This window comes from Phyllobates terribilis, unplaced genomic scaffold (genome assembly GCF_046119375.1).
Source record: "Phyllobates terribilis strain yellow unplaced genomic scaffold, ASM4611937v1 Scaffold_5__5_contigs__length_657084704, whole genome shotgun sequence".
In the NCBI taxonomy this organism is placed as follows: domain Eukaryota; kingdom Metazoa; phylum Chordata; class Amphibia; order Anura; family Dendrobatidae; genus Phyllobates; species Phyllobates terribilis.
Genome location: NW_027362765.1, coordinates 145,908,295 through 145,929,390, shown reverse-complemented (window position 1 = coordinate 145,929,390; position 21,096 = coordinate 145,908,295). Strand labels below are relative to the sequence as shown.

At 45.8% G+C, this 21,096-nt stretch overlaps 2 protein-coding genes across 2 annotated transcripts in view; one reads left to right on the top strand and one right to left on the bottom strand.

Moving 5' to 3' along the window:
• Positions 1-16,779, top strand: part of PSMC5 (proteasome 26S subunit, ATPase 5) — a 23,840-nt gene extending 7,061 nt beyond the window's left edge. The window contains exons 6-12 of the mRNA XM_073683135.1: positions 80-310; positions 748-874; positions 2,195-2,385; positions 9,900-9,998; positions 10,327-10,437; positions 13,447-13,533; positions 16,317-16,779. Of these exons, the coding sequence (XP_073539236.1) occupies positions 80-310; positions 748-874; positions 2,195-2,385; positions 9,900-9,998; positions 10,327-10,437; positions 13,447-13,533; positions 16,317-16,370 (900 nt within the window). The 3' untranslated portion in view covers positions 16,371-16,779. The remainder of the gene's footprint in view (positions 1-79; positions 311-747; positions 875-2,194; positions 2,386-9,899; positions 9,999-10,326; positions 10,438-13,446; positions 13,534-16,316) is intronic.
• The window catches only part of SMARCD2 (SWI/SNF related BAF chromatin remodeling complex subunit D2), a 45,458-nt gene continuing 41,126 nt past the window's right edge, over positions 16,765-21,096 (bottom strand). The window contains exon 13 of the mRNA XM_073683134.1: positions 16,765-21,096. Within this exon, the coding sequence (XP_073539235.1) occupies positions 21,043-21,096 (54 nt within the window). The 3' untranslated portion in view covers positions 16,765-21,042.

Genomic DNA, 21,096 nt, shown 5'->3' with positions numbered 1-21,096 from the left:
GGTGTTGTGGTACTGTGACATATATGCTGTAAGATATTTATTACTGCAAACCTCCCCTCCCTCCAAACTTTTTTTTTAGGTGACCCCAAACTGCAGAGTGGCTTTAAGAAATGACAGTTACACCCTGCATAAAATCCTGCCCAATAAGGTGGACCCACTGGTGTCGCTGATGATGGTGGAGAAGGTTCCAGACTCCACATATGAGATGATTGGAGGTTTGGACAAGCAGATCAAGGAGATAAAGGAAGTCATCGAGCTGCCAGTGAAACACCCCGAGCTGTTTGAGGCACTTGGGATTGCACAACCTAAGGTTTGAGATTCAGCTGGTACTGTGTCCTTGTTTTATGATCTTGACACCAAAAGAGGTAGGGTAGGGATTTGACGCTTAGGATACTTGTCAGGGAACCAAAGTGGAGAGCTGCAACGATGCAGCATTTGCTCTCTGGAAAAATCACCTATTTTTCTTAGTTGCTCCTTCAGTAGATGTAACGGATCTATATTGTGATTTAGCCGTAAACAGAACACTGCAGAGACTTATTTTAAAGTGTTTATCTTAAGGGGTCTCATGGAGTTTGTGTGTGTCCATATAATATATTATAATGTACATATTATGCGCTCACGCATTATAGAGTTTCTGTAGCTCTCTAGGTTTTGGATTATTTTGTAAGAAGCAGTTGAGGTCCTGATTTTTTTTTTTTTTGCACTTTATTTACAAAGTGGCTGTCTTAATGATTTTTTTTCTCGCAGGGCGTGCTGCTTTATGGACCCCCAGGTACAGGGAAGACGCTACTGGCCCGTGCTGTTGCACATCATACAGACTGCACATTTATCCGTGTGTCTGGATCCGAACTTGTTCAGAAGTTTATTGGGGAGGGTGAGTATAACTGTTTTCTGCATGAGGCATGTTTTCCACTGAAATTACAAGAGATTATAGACTGTTCGTAAGGATGCAATCAGATAAAACTACAGGAGCTATACGTTTAGAACCCTGAACTGGATTGGATCTTATCGTTTTGGAGAAATCCATGTCTCATAACACCTTAAAGGGAACCTGTCATGTCCTTTTTAGCATGTAAACTATCTGCGATGTTAATAATTCAATGTGCATCACTAACATGTTTATTCATAGGGGTGTGCTTAATTTCATTCAGTCATGCTTGTTGCTGCCCACGCAATTTGATGTTCCTGTGGTTGCGCCTATGTCACTGAAATACACTTTGAAAAATCCTGTTATTGGCCAGTGTCGATCATGGAACCGTGCTATGACGAGTGGCTCCTACCGCATATTCAGTGAAGCTGGGTACTACATACAGCTTCAGTGCCCAAGCGCGGCCCCCCGATCGACTCTGCCCAAGCGCAGGATCTTTCAAAGCATATTTGATTGACGTAGGCGCAGCCTCGGGAACATCATTCAAATTGCGTGGTCGGCGACAAGAGTGACTGAATGAAATGAAACACCCCTATGACTAAACAAGCAGGTACGATATAATTCTATAAAGTGCTTTTTGCACATGATTAGACCGCCGTTTTTAATTAAAAATTTTTTAGTGATGCACATTGCATCACTAACGACACACTGGGGACAGTTTACGTGCTAAAAAAGACATGACGGGTTCCCTTTAAAGCGCACCTGTCAGCAGGATTGTGCTCAGTAAACCACATACACTGTCAGGTGGGTGACATTACACCGTTTAAAATGACCTGCCTCCTATTTTACCTAGCCCCGTACTACTAGATGCATTATGTAAAATAGGAGGCAGGTCAGTGAACGATCAGTGAGATGTCATAAGCGCATACAGATGACTATGTAAGCAGAGCACCAGATAGAACGCCCCCCACAGGCTGCCCCGGAGCACGGGCATATCATTATCTGCAAACTGAAAAGATTACACAAGAACCACTGGACAGATTTCATCAACCAAGGTATCATATTAATCAGTGTAATGTCGCCCACCTGACAGTGTATGTAGTTTCCTGAGCACAATCCTGCTGACAGGTGTGCTTTAAAGAAGCTAATTATGTCGTTGGCTATAAGTTTACAGCTCCTGCACCGAGCCATATTATGGCCTTCTGAATACAGATAGACAAGTCAGGTGTCAAATATGTTCCGACACTAACTAGAATGATTGTGTTACTAGAAAGTGCATTGCTACCGGCTAGATGTATTAATTCTTACCCTCTGGTACATTACTAGGGGCTCGTATGGTGCGAGAGCTCTTCGTCATGGCTCGAGAGCACGCTCCTTCCATTATTTTCATGGATGAGATTGATTCCATTGGATCATCACGGTTGGAAGGGGGTTCTGGTGGGGACAGTGAAGTGCAACGTACCATGCTCGAGCTGCTGAATCAGCTGGATGGCTTTGAGGCTACAAAGAATATTAAGGTAATGTTATACTTAATGCATTAATAAACATGGCTGACCTCTTAACTTTCATTTCTTTACATTTAGGATTTCCTTAAAGTATTCTTAGATTTCTTTGTATTACATGATTGGGATTTCAAGCATACTTGCCCTAAAAACATTATATCTATCTATCTAGTTGTTAGTTTAATTCAAAAGAATGGGAATTGCTTGATACAAAAAAATTGCAGCCACAATACGGTCATGTGACGTTTCCATCAAAATAAGAGTCACAAAACTCCAGAAGCAAAATAAAAAAACTAAAATACATCCACATCTTGTCATTAAAATGTTTTTCTTTATCGCTTCATTGGGGGACACAGGACCATGGGTGTATGCTGTTGTCACTAGGAGGTTGACACTAGGCAAAAAAAGAAAAAAGCTCCTCCTCCGCAGTATACACCTGCCTACAGGCACCAAGCTCACCAGTTTAAGCTTAGTGTCTGTAGGAGGTAGACCTGGATCCTACTGATCCAACCCTGTTGTGTTTTATTAATGTTTTCTTCTTTATTTTTCAGATACAGCTCTTCAGGGTTAACAGGGAACACTGCGTCCCCTGTTATCCCCATTCTCAAGCAACCGAGAGAGCAGTGTGGCATTTCCCACATCGCCCACTCTCGGACCCGCTGGGCAGGACCCTATCCCCTGTCACCTTCGGGTGTCTCGGGGTGATTCTCGGTGGCCAGTCCTTGCCCATTCCCCACCCCAGCCTCCTCCTCGGAGCGGCCTGGGAGGGAGACGGTGGTCACTACGGTCACCTTCCCCCAGATTTTGGGGTTGACACAGTCTCCTGCACTGTCCAGGACCGGTCAGTGCGGGAAGGAGGAAGAGCCAGGATCCCCCCTATCCACGGAGGACCTCCTGTGTACATCCTCAGAGGGAAAGAGGAAGAAGAGTCATCGGGAAAGGTACAATCCCTCCCTGCTGCCTCCTCAGCCCCGTAAACCCTGGGATAATAAGGGGGGCATCACATTTCCCCGCCGACGCTCACTTACAGCAGCGCTTGGCCACGCCCCCTCTCCTCACAGACATCGGGAAGCGAACCGGGGGCCTCGGACTCACAATAGCATGGCGTCCCCCCACAGTCCAAACCCCCCCCCCCCCCCCCGTTTCTCTGTCCTTTTTTGCGCGGCATTTTCTTTAGCTCCCCTAGCTTGCTCAGGGCAGCACGCTCCGCCCCTCTACCCTGCTCTCGGTCTGGCTTCGGCAGCATCATTCTGTGACTGCCTCATCATCGCAGCCCTGCTCCTGTCTCTGTGGCTCCGGACTTTCCGACGGGGGATAAGGGACCGTGCCCATTACAGACCGGGTAGGCCCTACTCTGCCACTTCCACACAACATAGGCTCCCTCCTCTGCAGTATTCCTGGTTAGGCACATATGCCCGATCCCAGGGAGCTTTCTGTCCGTCCCACTCACACAGTCACATATTAAGACTGTGCTCTTTGCAGTACTACGTGGCCCGCGGGTCTGACAACGGCTTTCTGCTCGACCTGCAAGCCTCCCACCATGCTGGCACCCCAAGACCCCCCCCCGCCGCCCAGGACGAGGTAACTCCTCCTCCTCCGGAGTGGGCTGTTGCTATGTCCCAGTCTCTCTGACCTCACCAAGGTATCTATATCTCTGGTGCAGGTCCTAGAACGTTTGCCCATGCTATCCACGGCCACCAGTGCTCCGAACGTTCCAACGGACGATTCGCAGGCACCCCTGCCCCCTCCTTCTAAGGGCAAATCGAGGGCACGTTCTCAGAAACGGACTGACACAAGCTCATCCTCCAGCTCTCTAGACTCCAAATTGCTCCCTGCATCTCACACCTCTTTCCCAGGGGTCGCTCCGGGATCAGACATGGAATCAGATTCTGACTCTGGATCCGACACGGACCAGTATTCTAGAGTCCAGGACATGGTTGACAGCCTTATATCGGCCGTCAGACTCTGCATGTTAAAGAGGACGAGAGCCCTTCTCAGGACTACTCCGTTTCCTTCAAGAGAATCAAGCGCCCGGCATGCACCTTTTCTAACCATTCAGAATTTGATGGTGTCTTTCAGAAACAATCGGAGCATCCTGAGAAGCGCTTCACTGGAAAGAAACTGTTAGACATACTATACCCCTTTAACCACGGCCTCGTCAGCAGATGGACGGAGTCCCCTTCTGTGGATCCTCCTGTCTCTCATCTCTCGGCTAAGACGGTACTGTCCCTTCCAGACGGTTCTTCCCTCAAGGACACTACGGGGAGACAGGTTGAGGCCTTGGCTAAGTCAGCCTTCGAGGCCGCTGGCACCTCCCTTTGTCCTTCCTTCGCCTCAACTTGGGTATCAAAAGCAGTCTCCTCATGGGCCAAACAGCTTAGGCAGGGCATCCTCACCGGGACTTCCCCAGACGATCTGGCTGACCTAGCGGATCAGATCGCCCACGCAGGGAACTATCTTCTCACGGCGTCCCTTGACGCTGCTACCTGTTCAGCCTGCGTCTCCAGCAATATCATCGCCATACGTTAGGATTCTTTGGCTGAAGGCTTGGAACACCGACCCGGCCTCCAAGAAATCACTAACAAATCTCTCTTTTCAGGGCTCCAGACTATTTGGGTTTAAATTAGACCAGATCATCTCCGATGCCACTGGGGGCAAGAGCACTTCCCTTCCTCAGCCGAGACCTAATCGCCCCTTTCCTAGGAAACGTTACCTTCAGTTTCGGTCCTTTCGTCAGTTCGCTCAACCAGGACCCTCCTCTCAACAGGACCGTACCCCAGCACAGCAGGACAAACGTAAGCCTACCTTTAGGCCCACTCCCAACTGGCGCGCAAAGGGTCGCTCTTCCAAGCCCTCTGGATCCCGATCACGATCCAACAGATTTTCCTCAGCATGACGGGTCACCCCCACCTGGGTTTTCTCCCAGGGTGGGCGGCCGTTTACTTCTGTTCCGAGACCCTTGGGTATCGGCAATAGAGGATGCCTGGGTCAAGGAGATGGTGACCTCAGGCTACAAGATCGAGTTTAACGCCATTCCAAGAACACGATTTCTCAGATCCCGTCACCCGCATCCATCTCTACTTCCCGGTTTCCTTCAGGCCATTGCCTCCCTTCTGCGCTCAGGAGTTATAGTTCCAGTCCCCCTTCAAGAAAAGTGTTCGGGTTTCTACTCAAATATTTTCGTCGTTCCAAAAAAGGACGGCTCACTACGGCCGATCTTAGACCTTAAACAACTAAACCGACAGATACGTGTACGGCACTTCAGAATGGAGTTTCTCAGGTCGGTAATCGCCTCGATGGATGCCGGGGAATACCTATGTTCAGTGGATATTCAGGATGCATATCTTCATTTCCCAGTCTGCGCACCACATCAGAAGTTCCTTCAATTTGCCTTCCAGAACGCACATTACCAGTTCACTTCTCTCCCCTTCGGGCTTGCCTCCGCCCCGAGGGTTTTCACAAAGGTAATGGCGACAGTCATGGCCTTTCTACGAGCCAGGGGGACTGTAATTATCCTCTACCTCGACGACCTAATGATCAAGGGTCCCACGTTCAGGGACTGCCTCCACAGTCTCAGGTGACTCTGAACACGCTTTCTCGGTTAGGCTGGCTGATCAACACAGACAAATCCTCCCTGGTCCCATCTCAGTGCTTAACCTTTCTAGGGATGCAGTTCGACACGACCCATGCCCAGGTCATTCTCCCGAGGGAGAAGATAAACTCTCTCCGTCGGAGGATTCACCTTCTCTCCGACCCAAATCCACGCCGTCTTCGCCTGTGCATGAGTGTCTTGGGAAAAATGGTGCCAGCTATGGAAGCTGTCCCGTTTGCCCAGTTCCATACCCGTCCTCTTCAACTGGCCCTTCTGTCGGCATGGGACAAGAACCCGTCGTCTCTAGATCGACGCATCAGGTTACCTCTTCATGTGAGAAGGTCATTAATGTGGTGGACTCGTCCTTCTTCCTTCAGACCCTGGAGATCATTCCTACCGCTTCGCTTGCAGGTGGTCACGACCGATGCCAGCCTCATCGGTTGGGGGGCAGTCTTCCTCCACCACACAGCGCAGGGCCGTTGGAGTCATCACGAAGCCTCCCTACCGATCAATATATTGGAGATAGGGGCAATTTCCCTGGGTTTGCGTCACTGGCAGGACATTCTTGCAGGGTTCCCAGTCCGCATACAATCGGACAATGCCACGGCGGTGGCGTACATAAACAGTTAGGGAGGAACGCGCAGCAAGTCCGTCTTAAGAGGTGACGAGTGTTAGTTTGGGCCGAGAACACTGTTCCGGCAATCTCAGCAGTACTCATCCCGGGGGTCGACAATTGGGCGGCCGACTTCCTCAGTCGGCAGGGCCTTGCCTCAGGAGAATGGTCTTTCCATCCCGAGGTGTTCCATCAGATATGCTTACGATGGGGCACGCCGGACGTCGACCTCATGGCGTCTTGGTTAAACCACAAGGTTCCATCCTTCGTAGCCCGATCCCGCGATCACTCAAGACGCGCTAGTCATCTCATGGTCTCAGTTCTAGATGCCCTATCTCTTTCCCCCTCTACCATTGATCCCTCGGGTCGTCAAAAAGATCAAGACAGAGGGAGTACCGGTAATTCTAATAGCCCCGGATTGGCCCAGACGCGTCTGGTACGCAGATCTAGTAAACCTGATCGTCGACTCCCCCTGGAGACTACCGGACTGTCCGGACCTCCACTCTCAGGGACCTATTCTTCATCAGAGTTCTCGTTCTCTGAATTTAATGGCATGGCTGTTGAGGCCGCAGTGTTGAGAAAGGCGGGTTTTGCGGACGTCATCCAGACCCTAATTAGTGCCAGGAAACCCGCAACCTCGCGCATATACCACAGATCCTGGAGAGCCTTTTTTCGTCACTGCGAGAAGGATCAGCTAGCTCCTATGTCCTTTTCGCTACCGGTCATCTTGGCTTTCCTTCAGTCTGGCCTGGAGGCGGGACTCTCTCTAAGCACTCTCAAAGGCCAAGTTTCTACCTTGTCCATTCTATTCCAGCGTAACTTGGCTTTCCGTCCTCAGGTCAAGACGTTTCTGCAAGGGGTAGCTCACCTGGCGCCGCCTTATCGTCCCCCGGTGGATCCATGGGACCTTAACATGGTCCTGAACGTCCTTCAACAGCCCCCATTTGAACCCATTCGGGACATCTCAGCCTCTCTTCTCTCCTGGAAGGTGGCTTTTCTGGTGGCTGTTACCTCTATTAGGAGGGTTGCAGAGCTCGCAGCCCTCTCTTGTCGGTCGCCTTTTCTGGTCTTCCATCAAGACAAGGTAGTGCTCAGGCCATTGCCTTCCTTTTTGCCAAAGGTAGTCTCCTCTTTCCACATCAATGAGGACATTGTTTTGCCTTCCTTCTGCCCGAGCCCAGTGCACCCTCGGGAGAAATCCCCGCACAAACTGGATCTGGTCAGAGCTCTACGTGTGTACCTTTCTAGAACGGCTTCCCTTCGGCGTTCGGACGCCCTGTTTGTCATTCCTGAGGGGCGTCGCAAGGGTCTCCCTGCTTCCAAGTCAACCATCGCCCGTTGGATACGTTCGACCACTTTGGAGGCATATCGCGTCTCTGACAAATCTCCCCCTCCGGGGGTAAGGGCTCACTCCACCCAGGCGGTGGGGGCCTCTTGGGCTGTTCGCCATCAGGCTTCAGCTTCTCAGATCTGTAAGGCTGCAACATGGTCTTCACTCCACACCTTTTCAAGGTTTTACAAAGTCCACACTTATTCATCGGCTGATGCCAGTCTTGGACGGAAGGTTCTGCAGGCAGCTTTTGCCTGCAGTCAGACCTAGTCTGTGGCTGCCTTTTTCTGTTCTCCCACCCTAGGGACTGCTTTTGGACATCCCATGGTCCTGTGTCCCCCATTGAAGCGATAAAGAAAGAGGGATTTTTGGTACTCACCGTAAAATCTTTCTTGGAGCCTTCATTGGGGGGGGACAGCACCCTCCCTGATTTTGGGCATAGGTACAGTAGGCCCTGTTGGGCATTGAATTTAGTTTCCACGGTTGTGCACCGTTGGGCATTGCATAGTTAATTGTTTTAAGTTCCTCCTACTGCTTTATCCACTAACTGGTGAGCTTGGTGCCTGTAGGCGGGTGTATACTGCGGAGGAGGAGCTTTTTTCTTTTTTTGCCTAGTGTCAACCTCCTAGTGACAACAGCATACTCCCATGGTCCTGTGTCCCCCAGTGAAGGCTCCAAGAAAGAGATTTTACGGTGAGTACCAAAAATCCCTCTTTCATCTCCGTCTTGCTCCAGGCCAAAGAGACTGCCAGCACAGTGAGGTGTCAGATTACTTTTACCTATTTTGCTCTATGGATAGGGGTGGAGTGGTGAGGAACAGAGTGAGAAAATGGGCAGAGGGAGACACAGAAAAATTATGCCGAGCTTCTTAACAAGTCTTCCCGCCCCTTCCCCCCCGAAATTGATTTACAGCTATATTGGTCTACAGTAATGTACAATTTCCTCCATGGTACATTAGTCTTTGGGTTAGCTAAGGAATGAAGAGCAGGTCTCCCTCTGTATTATGTTGTGTATAGGAGACCTCTTAGCTGCTAGTGTCCTCCTACCAGATCAGTCGTTTGCAAGAAGAGAGGGCACCTGCAGAGGGAAAAACTGATGAGAATTTAAGGATACAAGTCCTATAACAGCAAGACAGTGTTATTTCTCATGTACACACAGAACCTGAGAATGTTAGAGTTGGAAGGGACCTCCAGGGTCATCATGTCCAACCACCTGCTCAATGCAGGAGTCACTAAACCATCTCAGATAGATGTCTGTCCAGCCTCTGAAGACTTCCATTGAAGGGGAACTCGCCACCTCTCGTGGCAGCCTGTTCCACTCATTGGTCACTGTCACTGTTTTCTAATATCCAATCTGCATCTTCTCCCTTTCAGTTTCATCCCATTGTTTCTCGTATTTCCATGTGTAAATGAGAATACGGATGATCCCTCTACAGTGTGACATCCCTTCAGATATTTGTAGACCGCTATTAAGTCTCCTCTTAGCCCTCTTTTTTGCAAGCTAAACAGCTTATCCACATCCTTCTGAATCCTTTCTCAGTATTCTCTAGTGTCAGCTATCCTTCCTAGCTTTGCATCCTCTGTAAATTTGATTAGTTTATCTTCAGTTTCCTTATCTAGACCATTTATAAAAATGTTGAAAAACACTGGGGCCAGAGCAGAGCCTTGTACTACCCCACTTGAATCACTCTTCCAATTGGATGTGCAACCATTTATTACCACTCGGAGTATGATCACTGACCTAGTTATGAAACCACCTAGCTGTAGCCTTGTCAATCCCATACTTGGTCGCGCTTGTTTGAAAAATTTATTAAAAGTGCATTTACCGCTTATGAAGTGTCCCAATCATGGCATGTATACTGATATCTAGTGTTCATATAGCCTGGGATGGATGTCTGTCTGCACAGCGCTGTTCTTTTATCCACTAGTTCTTGGCATGGAGCATATGTTTTTTGTATTAGACTAATGGATCTTTCCACTCTGCTTTCTACCCAGGTCATTATGGCAACCAACAGAATTGATATATTGGATTCTGCTTTGCTGCGCCCAGGTCGCATTGACAGGAAGATTGAGTTCCCCCCTCCTAATGAAGAGGTAATTATCTGCACTGTTGGGTGTATGGATTCTTTTTCTTTTCGTTTGGTCTGTTTAGTACAGTTTTCTGTATCTTCACTAGGACATTTCTATGATTTCTCTCTGTATACATTAAGCATTGGTGCTACAAAGAGTGAACCTCTTTGCCTCATGCAGATTTGCCTGCTCATGTATATGTTTTGCACAGGTTCTACCAAAATGTGTAGACTCTGTACAGAAAGTGACTGTGTCCCCACAAGTTCCTGCAGACTTTACAGCCTGTCATGATGGTTCCTCTTACGTTCGGTTTGGGCCTGGTGTAGACTAAAATGTTTTTTCTTCTATGTAGGCTCGTTTGGACATTCTCAAGATCCATTCCCGAAAGATGAATCTGACACGTGGTATCAACCTGCGTAAAATTGCCGAGCTTATGCCGGGAGCGTCTGGAGCTGAGGTGAAGGTAGGAATTTAGGGACACTTTTGGAGAGTGACGGCTCAGTCACACAACTGAAGCAGAGGATCGTCTCTGCTATTGGCTCAGCACCCAGGTCCTCGCAGATGACAGATTAATAGGGAGCAGATGGATATTTGTGAGACTGCTCTATAGCGCTCATCACCGCCCGAGGACGCAGATCACTGGGAAACAGATGTGGAAAATATTGTGAAATCCCAGAATACCCCCTGGACATATCTATGTTTAACACCCATTCCTATATTGTTACACCATGACCATATTTTGAGTATTTCTAATGGGAATGGATGGCAGTAATTTTCAGAGCTGTTTTTTTTTTTCTTTTCATTTTGCTTCCAAACACATGTACGTAGGCGACTCTTCAGGAATCCATTGTGACCTGTCGTTGCCAGCAGAGCACAATTCTTAGTGACATTTTAGCTGCTTCCATCTGAAACCTTTGCCCATAACATAATACATTGTTGGTAATACTACCTCAAGTATCCTTCTCCCTACCCCTGCATGCATTGAGATGTCACAGCGGTGGCCTGTAGGTCACTGTATACTGTATATACGGTGACTGCAGGAAATATGTCGATGCCAGGTGGTGCTGCAAATCCTGTGATCACGGTACTAGATTACTGAGCCCGTAAGGGAAGGGAAGACACTAGAGGGCTTCTTTATCTGTTAACCTTCCAGATGCCGAGATCAATAGGTGATTAGACCGAAGCAAGGAGCTTCCTCTGTCACCCTAATGATTCCCCGCAGAGTGATCACAGGATGCCGATCAATTTGGGGCAGTTGAAGCATAAAAAGCTCACAACCTTGCCAAGCCCGTTTCCTGTTAGGATGTGCAAAAGGTACAACCTCATAGATTGCCTATCAGTTTAACACTGGCAGGCAATAATGCTTTGTAGAAGCAACCAAATGATCTCCGTGAGTAAATTAAAAAAAAATAGCCCAAAAAAACAATTTTGCCTTAAAAACTGGAAGATAATTAAACTTTGCAAAAGTGTTAAAAAAAAAAATAAATTAAATAAATAAACAAACCCATATGGCATTGCTGCAAATATAAGCACAAATAATGCATTTGCCACATTATTTAAAGTCAGTGAAGAAGCCATCTCTTCTGTCATTGCAGCAGAGGGACTAGTCACAACAAGGGTTTGGGAGACCCTCATTCTGGAGATGGGTGTTTGTCCTATACTCGCATCTATTATATATTTATAGCATATACCATTAATGTCAGTTATAGGACAACCCCTTTAAACTGTACTGTGGATGACTTGGGGGTCGTTGAACAGAAGATATCTAATATGTATGTTATATAGCTCTCTCCATAACCTTATTTGCCTGCATAACATGCTGCACAGTGAAGCTTGTAAATTTAAAACGCATCATACAGCTTTGTAAGCTAGAACTCTGTAAGGAGAATCTGTATCTTTGGCGAGGCCCCCAGTGTCAGACATTAAAGGGAACCTGTCAATCGCTATTGACCTGGGTAACTCTGCAGGTTAATAAATCTGTGCGGCCGCTGCACTGAATGCCCCAGCTACTGAGAGCAAATGTACTTTATTCGGCCTCCGGCTTTCAGTCATGAAGGTATGGCTGGGCGCGACTTCAGTCATCGCTCAGTACATGGTGAATGGTGGCCATAACCACGCCTGGGCACTGACTGACCTGGCTGTGAATCAGTGCCAGGGTGTGCACTGTGACTGACGTGCCTGAACGCGCCTCTATGACTGAAAGCCGGAGGCTGAATAAAGTTAAATTCCTCCCAGCACCCGGACATTCAGTGTGGCTGCCGCACAGCTTCAGAACCTATTGATCTGCTGATTAACAGCACATGACATGTTCAGACTATGCTGAAATATTGTATCAGCTTCACTGTTTTATATTCATTCTGTCCTTTTCAATAAATTATTAAAATATTAACCAGTTCAGGCCAGGCTATTTACCACCGTCACATTTTCAGGAAAAGGTGGGGTGGGGAGGTTGTACATGCTGTAAAAAAAATAAATAAAATACTCATTTGGAAATTCAAATCTTGCATTTTTTGCGTTACATGGGGCTTCAGTTTTTTTTTTTTTTTTTTTACCTGTATCAATATGCAAATTGCCTCTTCAGAGAAAAAGAGGACTTGTACTCTATAGCGCCACCTATTGGAAGCAGCAAACCTACAAGTCACAATCAACCCTTTAACGAGTCGTGCAATATGACTTAGGATAAAAGCCAAATCAGAATCTCAGTTTGCAGACACAGTGTTTCGGGCTATTGTCCCTAGTCAGTGCAAAGTATGAGAACTGATTTGGCTAGATGAGAGGCTCTGGACTGAGTTCTAAGGGTTAAGATTTCTCCTTATGGAGATTGACACACCAGCTCTGGCACGTTATTAAATTTCCCAGAGGAGCATTGCATGGTGAATAAGCCTCCTTACCTTGACGTGCCAGAGCTGGTGTGTCACTCTCCATAAGGAGAAATGTTACCTGTACCAAGCAATATCAGTGGGACAATAAAGGACATGTGTGTCTGTTTTTCACATTTTTAATGTATTTTTTCTTAATGACAACAAAGGATCACTAAGATACATTTTAAAGTTTGTTCCCCTTTCTGTAAAAAATATTCCTGCTCCTGCCACCTCACTAGTCCTAGACATCATTTGCCTGCTTGGTCAGAGGGAGTAATCACAGTTAGCACTTCCTGTTATTGTATACATAGCTCTTGTTCATGCTATGTATATAGTGATTGAGAAGGCAGAGACTGTTATAAACCATCTGTGCCTTATCTATGGGAAGCTCGGCTGTGTCTGACAGCTGGATCCCAGTTTCAGCAGCTGCTCTACTCTGCAGTGACGTTTTAGAACATCACTGCAGATTAGAACGTGGACTGTCTGGGTGTTCGAAGTCTGAGCACTGTTCCCTACGTACATGTAATATGCCTGTAAGAACACTATAATTACACGCTCGCTCCCCTGTTGTCAGAGTAATGTGTTTCTCGCTTGCTTTCTTCTGATCATAGGGCGTGTGTACAGAGGCAGGTATGTACGCTTTGCGTGAGAGAAGGGTACATGTCACACAAGAAGACTTTGAAATGGCCGTAGCAAAGGTAAGATGATGGCTTCGCCTGTCTCTGCTTAGACGAGATAATACAGTTGTAATAATGGCTTTCTCATGTAAAAACTCCTAATAAATATAGCTGCAATCACTGAGGAGTTTGTTATATCGGAGCTGCTCTATGAACATCTGACATGTATCTATATTTAAAGGGGTATTCCCATCTCCAAGATCCTATCCCAATACGTAGTAATATTATTACATAGTTATATTAGCAAATATCTCCAATTAAAAATGTAGTGTATTTTTCTGATTTACTATCTCTTTTCTCATGTGCAGGCATCACAGGACCTTAGGTATCCATGGTTACGTCCACTGATAGTCAGTTAGTTAGCTAGTTGCTAGTGGTCGTAACCATGGATACCTAAGGTCCTGCAAGGCCTGCACATGAGGACAGAGATAGTGAATCAAAAATACTATACTACATTTCTAATTGTAGGTATTTGCTAATATTATTATTATACCTACTACATATTGGGACAGGATCTTGGAGATGGGAATACCCCTTTTAAGTGCAAAAAATCATCATGAACTTCTGTGGTTGCTATAAAGCTTCAAGTTGACTTGGTTTGCTGGGACTTATAGCTCCATAATATTTTAAGAATGTTGCTGTATATTAATACTAGATAGGGCTGTCAGATGAAGTGCTGCCACTTTGCAATACACTATGTGAACACTGGCTCCTGAGTGGCTGATTAGGAGTGGGGAGAAAACGGAGCTGCATCCCTAAAGTCACCCAGGGTTGTTGCTGCATCAAGCTTGGAATCATTGGTCTCCATACTTTTATATAATTTATAGCAGGAGTCATAACATATTACTAATACTTGTCTGAGGAATGTTTTGCCACGCTGAATGCACTTGGGCACACAAATCCTCAAGATCGGCTGCGGTCAGCTCTCTTTGCAATTTCTTACCAATAATGTCCCAGATGTGTCCATAGGAGACAAGTCCAGAGACGCTGCAGGCCATGGTAGCATGTTTAGACCACGTAGGCTGCTCACAGTAACACCAGCATCATGCTACCTGGTGTGTTACAAAAAAGGCTCGACACTTTGGAGAAATGGCCGTACCTCTGGTTTCACGTCCAAAACATTGTAGTGCTGAGCAGTTAGTGCACTTGTAATGAGGACTAGAGCGGTAAAACTACCGTACATAATGCCATCCCACACCATAGTCTTGGTAGTAGGACCAGTGTGACGTTGCCCATGAAGGCCTCTTCATGGCATTGTTCATGTGGTGGTCTCCAGACCAATCTCTGGCAATCATTGCATACAAGACAAAAGCAAGAAGTGCAGAAAATACACCTTAATTGCCATCCCGCTCTGCACCATGATAACCTTTGAGAGCGGTGGCGTGAGGTCATGAAGAGGACTTTGAGGAAACGTCACAGTAGTCCTTACTCCTGAGATTATGGTGTGGGGTGGCATAATGTACAGTAGCCGGGCCCTTCTAATCTTCATTGCAGCTACACTAAAAGCTTGATGTTACATTGATATGGTTGTGGAACCAGCGGTACGGCCAAAGTGTTCCTTTTCATCACAACACCACCAGGCCACATGTTGCTCGTGCTACTGTGAGCAGCATGTGTGGCCTAAATATGCTACCATGGCCCACACTCCCTACCATTTCACTCCCTTACCCAACTACAGGATGGAGCTTCTATGGAGTCAAGGTCCGTGTGTGCACAGCAGACCCTCACATGGTTCTCTGTGTTAATGGATGGTGGGAGCTTCAGAAGCCAGAGCCTTTTATTGCGCACAGGATGGATTACAGGCCTCTTGGTCTTTGATGTCTGGAAATAGAAGAAATCTATGTCTCCCTTCTCCTGAGATATACTGCTACTGATTCAGAAGTGATCCCCTTTTTAAAGGGAACTTGACAGGAGATTCATGGTACCTGTGGCTCGGTCAGCTTGAGCCAGAAACCAGCTACATTATTACAACTGTGTCTGAAACTGCAGCATTTCTGAGGAAACATTTAAAATCTGGCCTGGGAGTGGACTCAAAGAAATCATCTAAGATGCATACGCCAAGGACAGCCTTTTACTGTTTTCCCTGTCATGCTGCAGTTTTTCAAAATTGCCCTTAGTTTGGTCCACATGAATCTCCCCTCCCTGATCTTTGTGTATGTATGTGTGTATAGGTAGAGACCTGTCAGTCAAAGAGATCAGGGAGGGGAGCTTCATTCTGACCTAACCATGGGCAGCGTGAATCGCAGTCTGGCTATTACAGCCGTGTATGTTTAGTGCAGGTGCAGACGGCTGTAGAGTCTTTCATCTGAAAGAATCTGGTAGATTTTGTCAATGACTCTCTGATCACAGTGCGATCCGATTCTCTCAGATGAGAAGATGGAGAAATACATTTCTCCATCTTCTCTACTGTGAGTGCGTGAAAATCGGACTGCACTCAGATGTCATCCGAGTGAAATCCGATGTTTCCCACGCACTCATTGACTTGCGTGGCCGAGTGCGATTGGAATATCTGATCAAACTCGAGTATATAGCAATTTTCTTCTCTCTGTCCGAGGGAAAAAAAAATGGGACGTGTACTGCCCCATAGACTAACATTAATCCAAGAGCGAGCTGATGTTTTGTCGGATCGCACTTAGACAGCAATACGCTCCTTTGCCCTTTTTAGTTCTGTGCGGAGTTTTCCAGACAGGCAATGCTTTGTGCAGCATCGATACAACTAATATAGGAACAATACAGACTCTACCCAAGTATTAATTCATGTACATAAACTGAAATGGCTATTAACATATTGCTGCTATTTTCAGGTGATGCAGAAAGACAGCGAGAAGAACATGTCTATAAAGAAATTATGGAAATGAACACGCCATACGAGCTATTGTCAGCCCCATTGTGTGCGATGTACAGCTGCTGCGCCTGTTTCCAGCCTCCCTTGTGTAGTCGGGGCACCCGAGGGCAAACACTTCTACTCCCAGAACTGAGCTGTTATTGTCTCCATCTTACTGTAACCTGCCAGGGGGCTGTATCCAAAGGGAAAAGCTCCTGTCACAGGACGCCATCAATTGCCGATCCCGTTACCCTGACATGCATGTAAAAGCCCTTATTCTGTATTTCGGGTGTGTAATTGATGATCACATAGCAGCAAGTTGGATTGTGAGATGTCTTTTCAATTACTAGCGATCTAGATCTGGATTTGTTTTTGTAATATTACTGGAACGGAATCTGTCATCTGTTTTTAATAAAGAACAGAACAAATTTAAAAAAAGAAAAGCTTTTTATTGTTATTTCTGAACCATTCAACAACAACAAAGAAATATTTAGCAAAAAAAAAAAAAACATTCAGACCCCGCTCCCGCAGCGCTGTAAGCTGCTCATCACTAACAGATGAGAAACGACTGCAGCCATTTTACCGCATGCCTATCTGCCACAGACGGGAACGGCCATACAGGGGGGTCAGACTTTGCAGTTAGTAATAAAGGGTTGGCCAATACACTTTTTTTTTCTTTTCTTTTTTTTTTAAATTGACAGATAGTCCATCAATATCTGATCGGTGAGGATGTGGCACCCATCACCCCGCCGATCAGCCGTTACCGGCGCGGTCAGGAAGTTCTCTGATGCAGCCGGAACACATTGGTTCTGTCGTTTCTATAGTGGCATCTGTTGAGTACTGCAGATCCACCCATATTCCCATAACAGCTGATTGACGTGGGTGCCGGGTATTGAACCCCCACCAATTTTTAGATACTGATGACCTATCCTCAGGATAGGCCATCAATAAAAAAAAAAGTGGCCAACCTCTTTTAAGCATGTGTAGCATCTATCACTACCGGAGTAATAACCTGTATTGTTCTGAGCACAGAATAACTCGCGTGTTTGTTTATAGGGAAACTGTCAGGATGGATAGGAGACCTGTCTAAAGCAGAAGTTTCATTTCCGCTCTGAAGTTCTCTTCATCCTCTCTAGTGAACGCTTAACGTCCCTTCCCCTCTTGATTAATGCTTGTGGTGGGCTACAGATTGGACGCTACAGCCATCAATAAAGAGTGCAGGAGTTGTACAGTGCTCATTACAGAGACGGGAGAGAACAATAGAGTTAGTGACTGCCTCCAGTGCCAGAATGACACTTTATTGCAAGAGTCATGCTGCAAACAAGGCCAGTTCACACATCCCTGTATCACGGTCCTTCTACAGACCGGTCGCAGGTTGCCTGACCCGAAATCAACAGATTTGTATGTGTCCACAGGGCTTTTCAGTTCTGGTCAGAAGACCCACGGCCGGTCTGTACTCTAAACAGATCAATCCATTCCTGCCAGTAGTTTTGCATGGTGTAAACTGCTGACAGATATGGAGGAAACTCAGCAGCCTTCTACTTTAGTGGCCACTACCGAGTACTGTAAATTATCTCGTATTCACATGAATACATCGCAGTCATCTACTGATCGGTGTGGGTGTCTGTCCCCCACTCATCTCATATTCATTACCTATCCTTTTGGATAGGTCATCAATATTAGTCCTAGACAGCCCCTTTAAGTATTAATGCAAAACAAATGCTACATTACTAACTGGTAAGTTCAGACTGGATGGATTTTTGTTTTTCCCCGCTCGCCCTCTGAGGGGAACAAAAATGTGCAATTGTCTATACAGTGCAGTTTGCAAGGTATGTTCACATGCTGCAGAAATCTCTGCGGCTACAAATCTGAGCCATACCGGTGAGCGGATTTTTTTTTTTTTTTACACACTCCATTCATATGTAGTATTTTTTACAATAAATCAGCCAAGTGTGAACATAGTATTAAAAGCCAGAGACAGGGGCTAGATTATTGTGAAAGAATAATGGGGGAATATTCTACGTGGTTTATATAAAACTGCAGTAAAAGCTGTGTCACAACTATGGCCTTGATTATCAAGACTGGTGATTTTTCTTGGCCTTCTTGATGAGTGGGAATTTGGAGTCCTACGCTCCTGATTGATTCACGCCTCTAAGGTTTCTGGTGTAAGGAACGCCGCAGCTTGTCATGAATTAGATGAACTGTGGTGTTGCGCCCCAGCTCTGTCCATTTTGCTGGAGCTGGTGGGGACTCCAAATCATCAAATTTTTGCACATCTTCGAGTTGCGCAAAAATGTTGACTTTCAAAGCGATTTATGCTAGAATTCTGGCTAAATTGCTTTGATAACTTAGGTCTAAAATATTTACCCCTGCAATGTCGCACCTTTATTTGATGGCTACAGCTTGCGCCCGTGTGGCTTTCACCATAGCACTCATCCAATAATAACCCAGCTAATGAGTAGGTGGGTGAGTGATGGCTGCTGCCTGAGCAGACCCTGGATAGTGTGGCCTATCCTAACATACATTCAAGCAATTACAGATAACTTGTTCCTATATCACAACTTTTCCTGAATAAACTTTCACAAAATTTGTAAGAGTTCCTATTAGAACTGGAAGAACAACCCACATCTGCAGTCATCCATAGGACATGCCCTGAGAAAATAACAATATGGCTCCAAGTTGCACGATTGATTACATTTTGCAAGGCAAATTCACAGCATCGATCCCATGCATCCTCCGTTAAGCTGGCTGTGAGATGTCATGTTTTATACACAGGAAATGATGCAACGCACCAGCAGAAAAGGGAAAAAAATATTCTTGCAAACATGGCTGCTGGTGGTTACCTTAGACTTAGTAGTGCAAAGATCTCATATATTAGCAATTTGCATATTAAGGCCCCTAGAAAGAGGAAAACATAATATTCACAATATCCTCAAAAACTACTAAAACAAATTAAACCCAAAACCCTTGTACCCAGCATCCTCCACCAGAATATAGTGCAAATGGTTCTTATGCTTGATCTAATGAATATACATGCAAAATGGCTACTAAGAAACTGACTTGGATGTTGCTTTATATCTACAAGCAGAAAGAAAGAAACTCCAACCTTACTTTGACGTTTTGCGAATCTCCACAGGGTTCCTATTCCTGAGCTTTGGTAATGTGAAGATATTAAATGTCACTTGTTTTTGGCACTTCAGTCCAAGTATACAGACTATTGCATGAGCACTACTACTCTCAACACGATGTCCCTTCAAAAACTCAAAGTGTGCATGCAACGTCTTTCAGATGCTGCCGAGTTTTCCCATGACAAAGCCTCTTCAGAAAAAAGCTGGCGGTTTCGCCGTTGCTCTTGCGGCCGCTCTCCCAATGGAAGGGAAGAATAAGCACGTCTCTTCCCTTAACCACTACAGTGTTTCTGAGCTCTGAAGTAGTTAAAAGAAGTGACATAAGATGCGACATGTGCGCAGCAATGTCGCTTTGACCTTGCTGTGCATTACGTTTATTTTATAGAGCGTTTTTTTAGGTGGATTAGGGACACAATCCACCTGAAAAAGATGTTGTATGCACATAACCAAAAGCCAAATTTAGAGGTCTGTGCATCACGGTTTGTACTCGGACCGTGATGTACACCTGAACTTACACACCTACCTATGAGGCTGTAAAGTTTGGGTCAGGAGGCGAGTGGACAGTCTGTGCATCATGAACCGTGATACACGGATGTCTTAGTTCAGCTTAATGTTTTGATTCCTTATTTTGGCATAAACAGATGGTGCAGATAATATTTTAACTATTTGGATCACCTGCTAAGTGCATTATATGTCTCTGTGTTGGGTTTTATTCCAAGTGGATCTCCCATGGTCCCACTGTTCTAAACTTGGATCACTAGTGGGACCTTCAGTGATCCAAGTTGGTTTGAGTCGAACCACGTACTGCTTTCAGATGGTCGCAGAATTTCTTTAGCTCTTCTGAAGGAACCTTAGGTCACCATAGTGTTCTGCAGTGATCCATACTTGGAGCAACACAGCCCGTTGGCGGTCCAGAGGTGACATCTGCAATAGAACCAATTGATGCAGCCCTTCTATGAACCTACTAATGATAAATTCAGCTTTTCACCATCTGTACATGGCAGTTTTAGGAGCTTTTCTTACAGCACTGGGATGACAACACAATTATGGCGATGCAGTCCTGCATCACTGAAGCTATGGTAATAATTTTATTTCTTTCCTTCCTGATGTGTTTTTTTTTTTAATAATTAAAGCTGCATGTAATGCCATATATTTCTGCTCTATCGCTTTAAACTATATATATATTACATTTAGAAAAACTGAATCCTCATTTCATGTATTGTTCTAGTGAGCTACGACTATATTATGTGTCTTTGTAGCCCTGAAAGCAGTGCCAGCCTAACCTTCTAGTAGTAAATCTGTGCAGTGTGTATGCAGACGTTACCCACCCGATGATTATTGCTCTATGTGGAAGCACAGGAAGGACAAAACTAATGTAGGACTTTGATTTAAGCTTTGGCATTGCTGATTGTCTAAGGCAAAGAGTTAATAAAATGAAGGCAGCACATCCCTATCGTACCTGAGAGCTTACACACAGTCATTATGACTGGGTACATAACATAAAAATTTACATTTACAGATAAAGGACATTAAAAACAAGGCACATGGAATGTATAGAAAGCCAGTTCTGGAGAGGGTTTAGGTGAGACGAATCCCCAGAACCTGCTCAAGTTCCTGTCTCTTTTGCTGGAC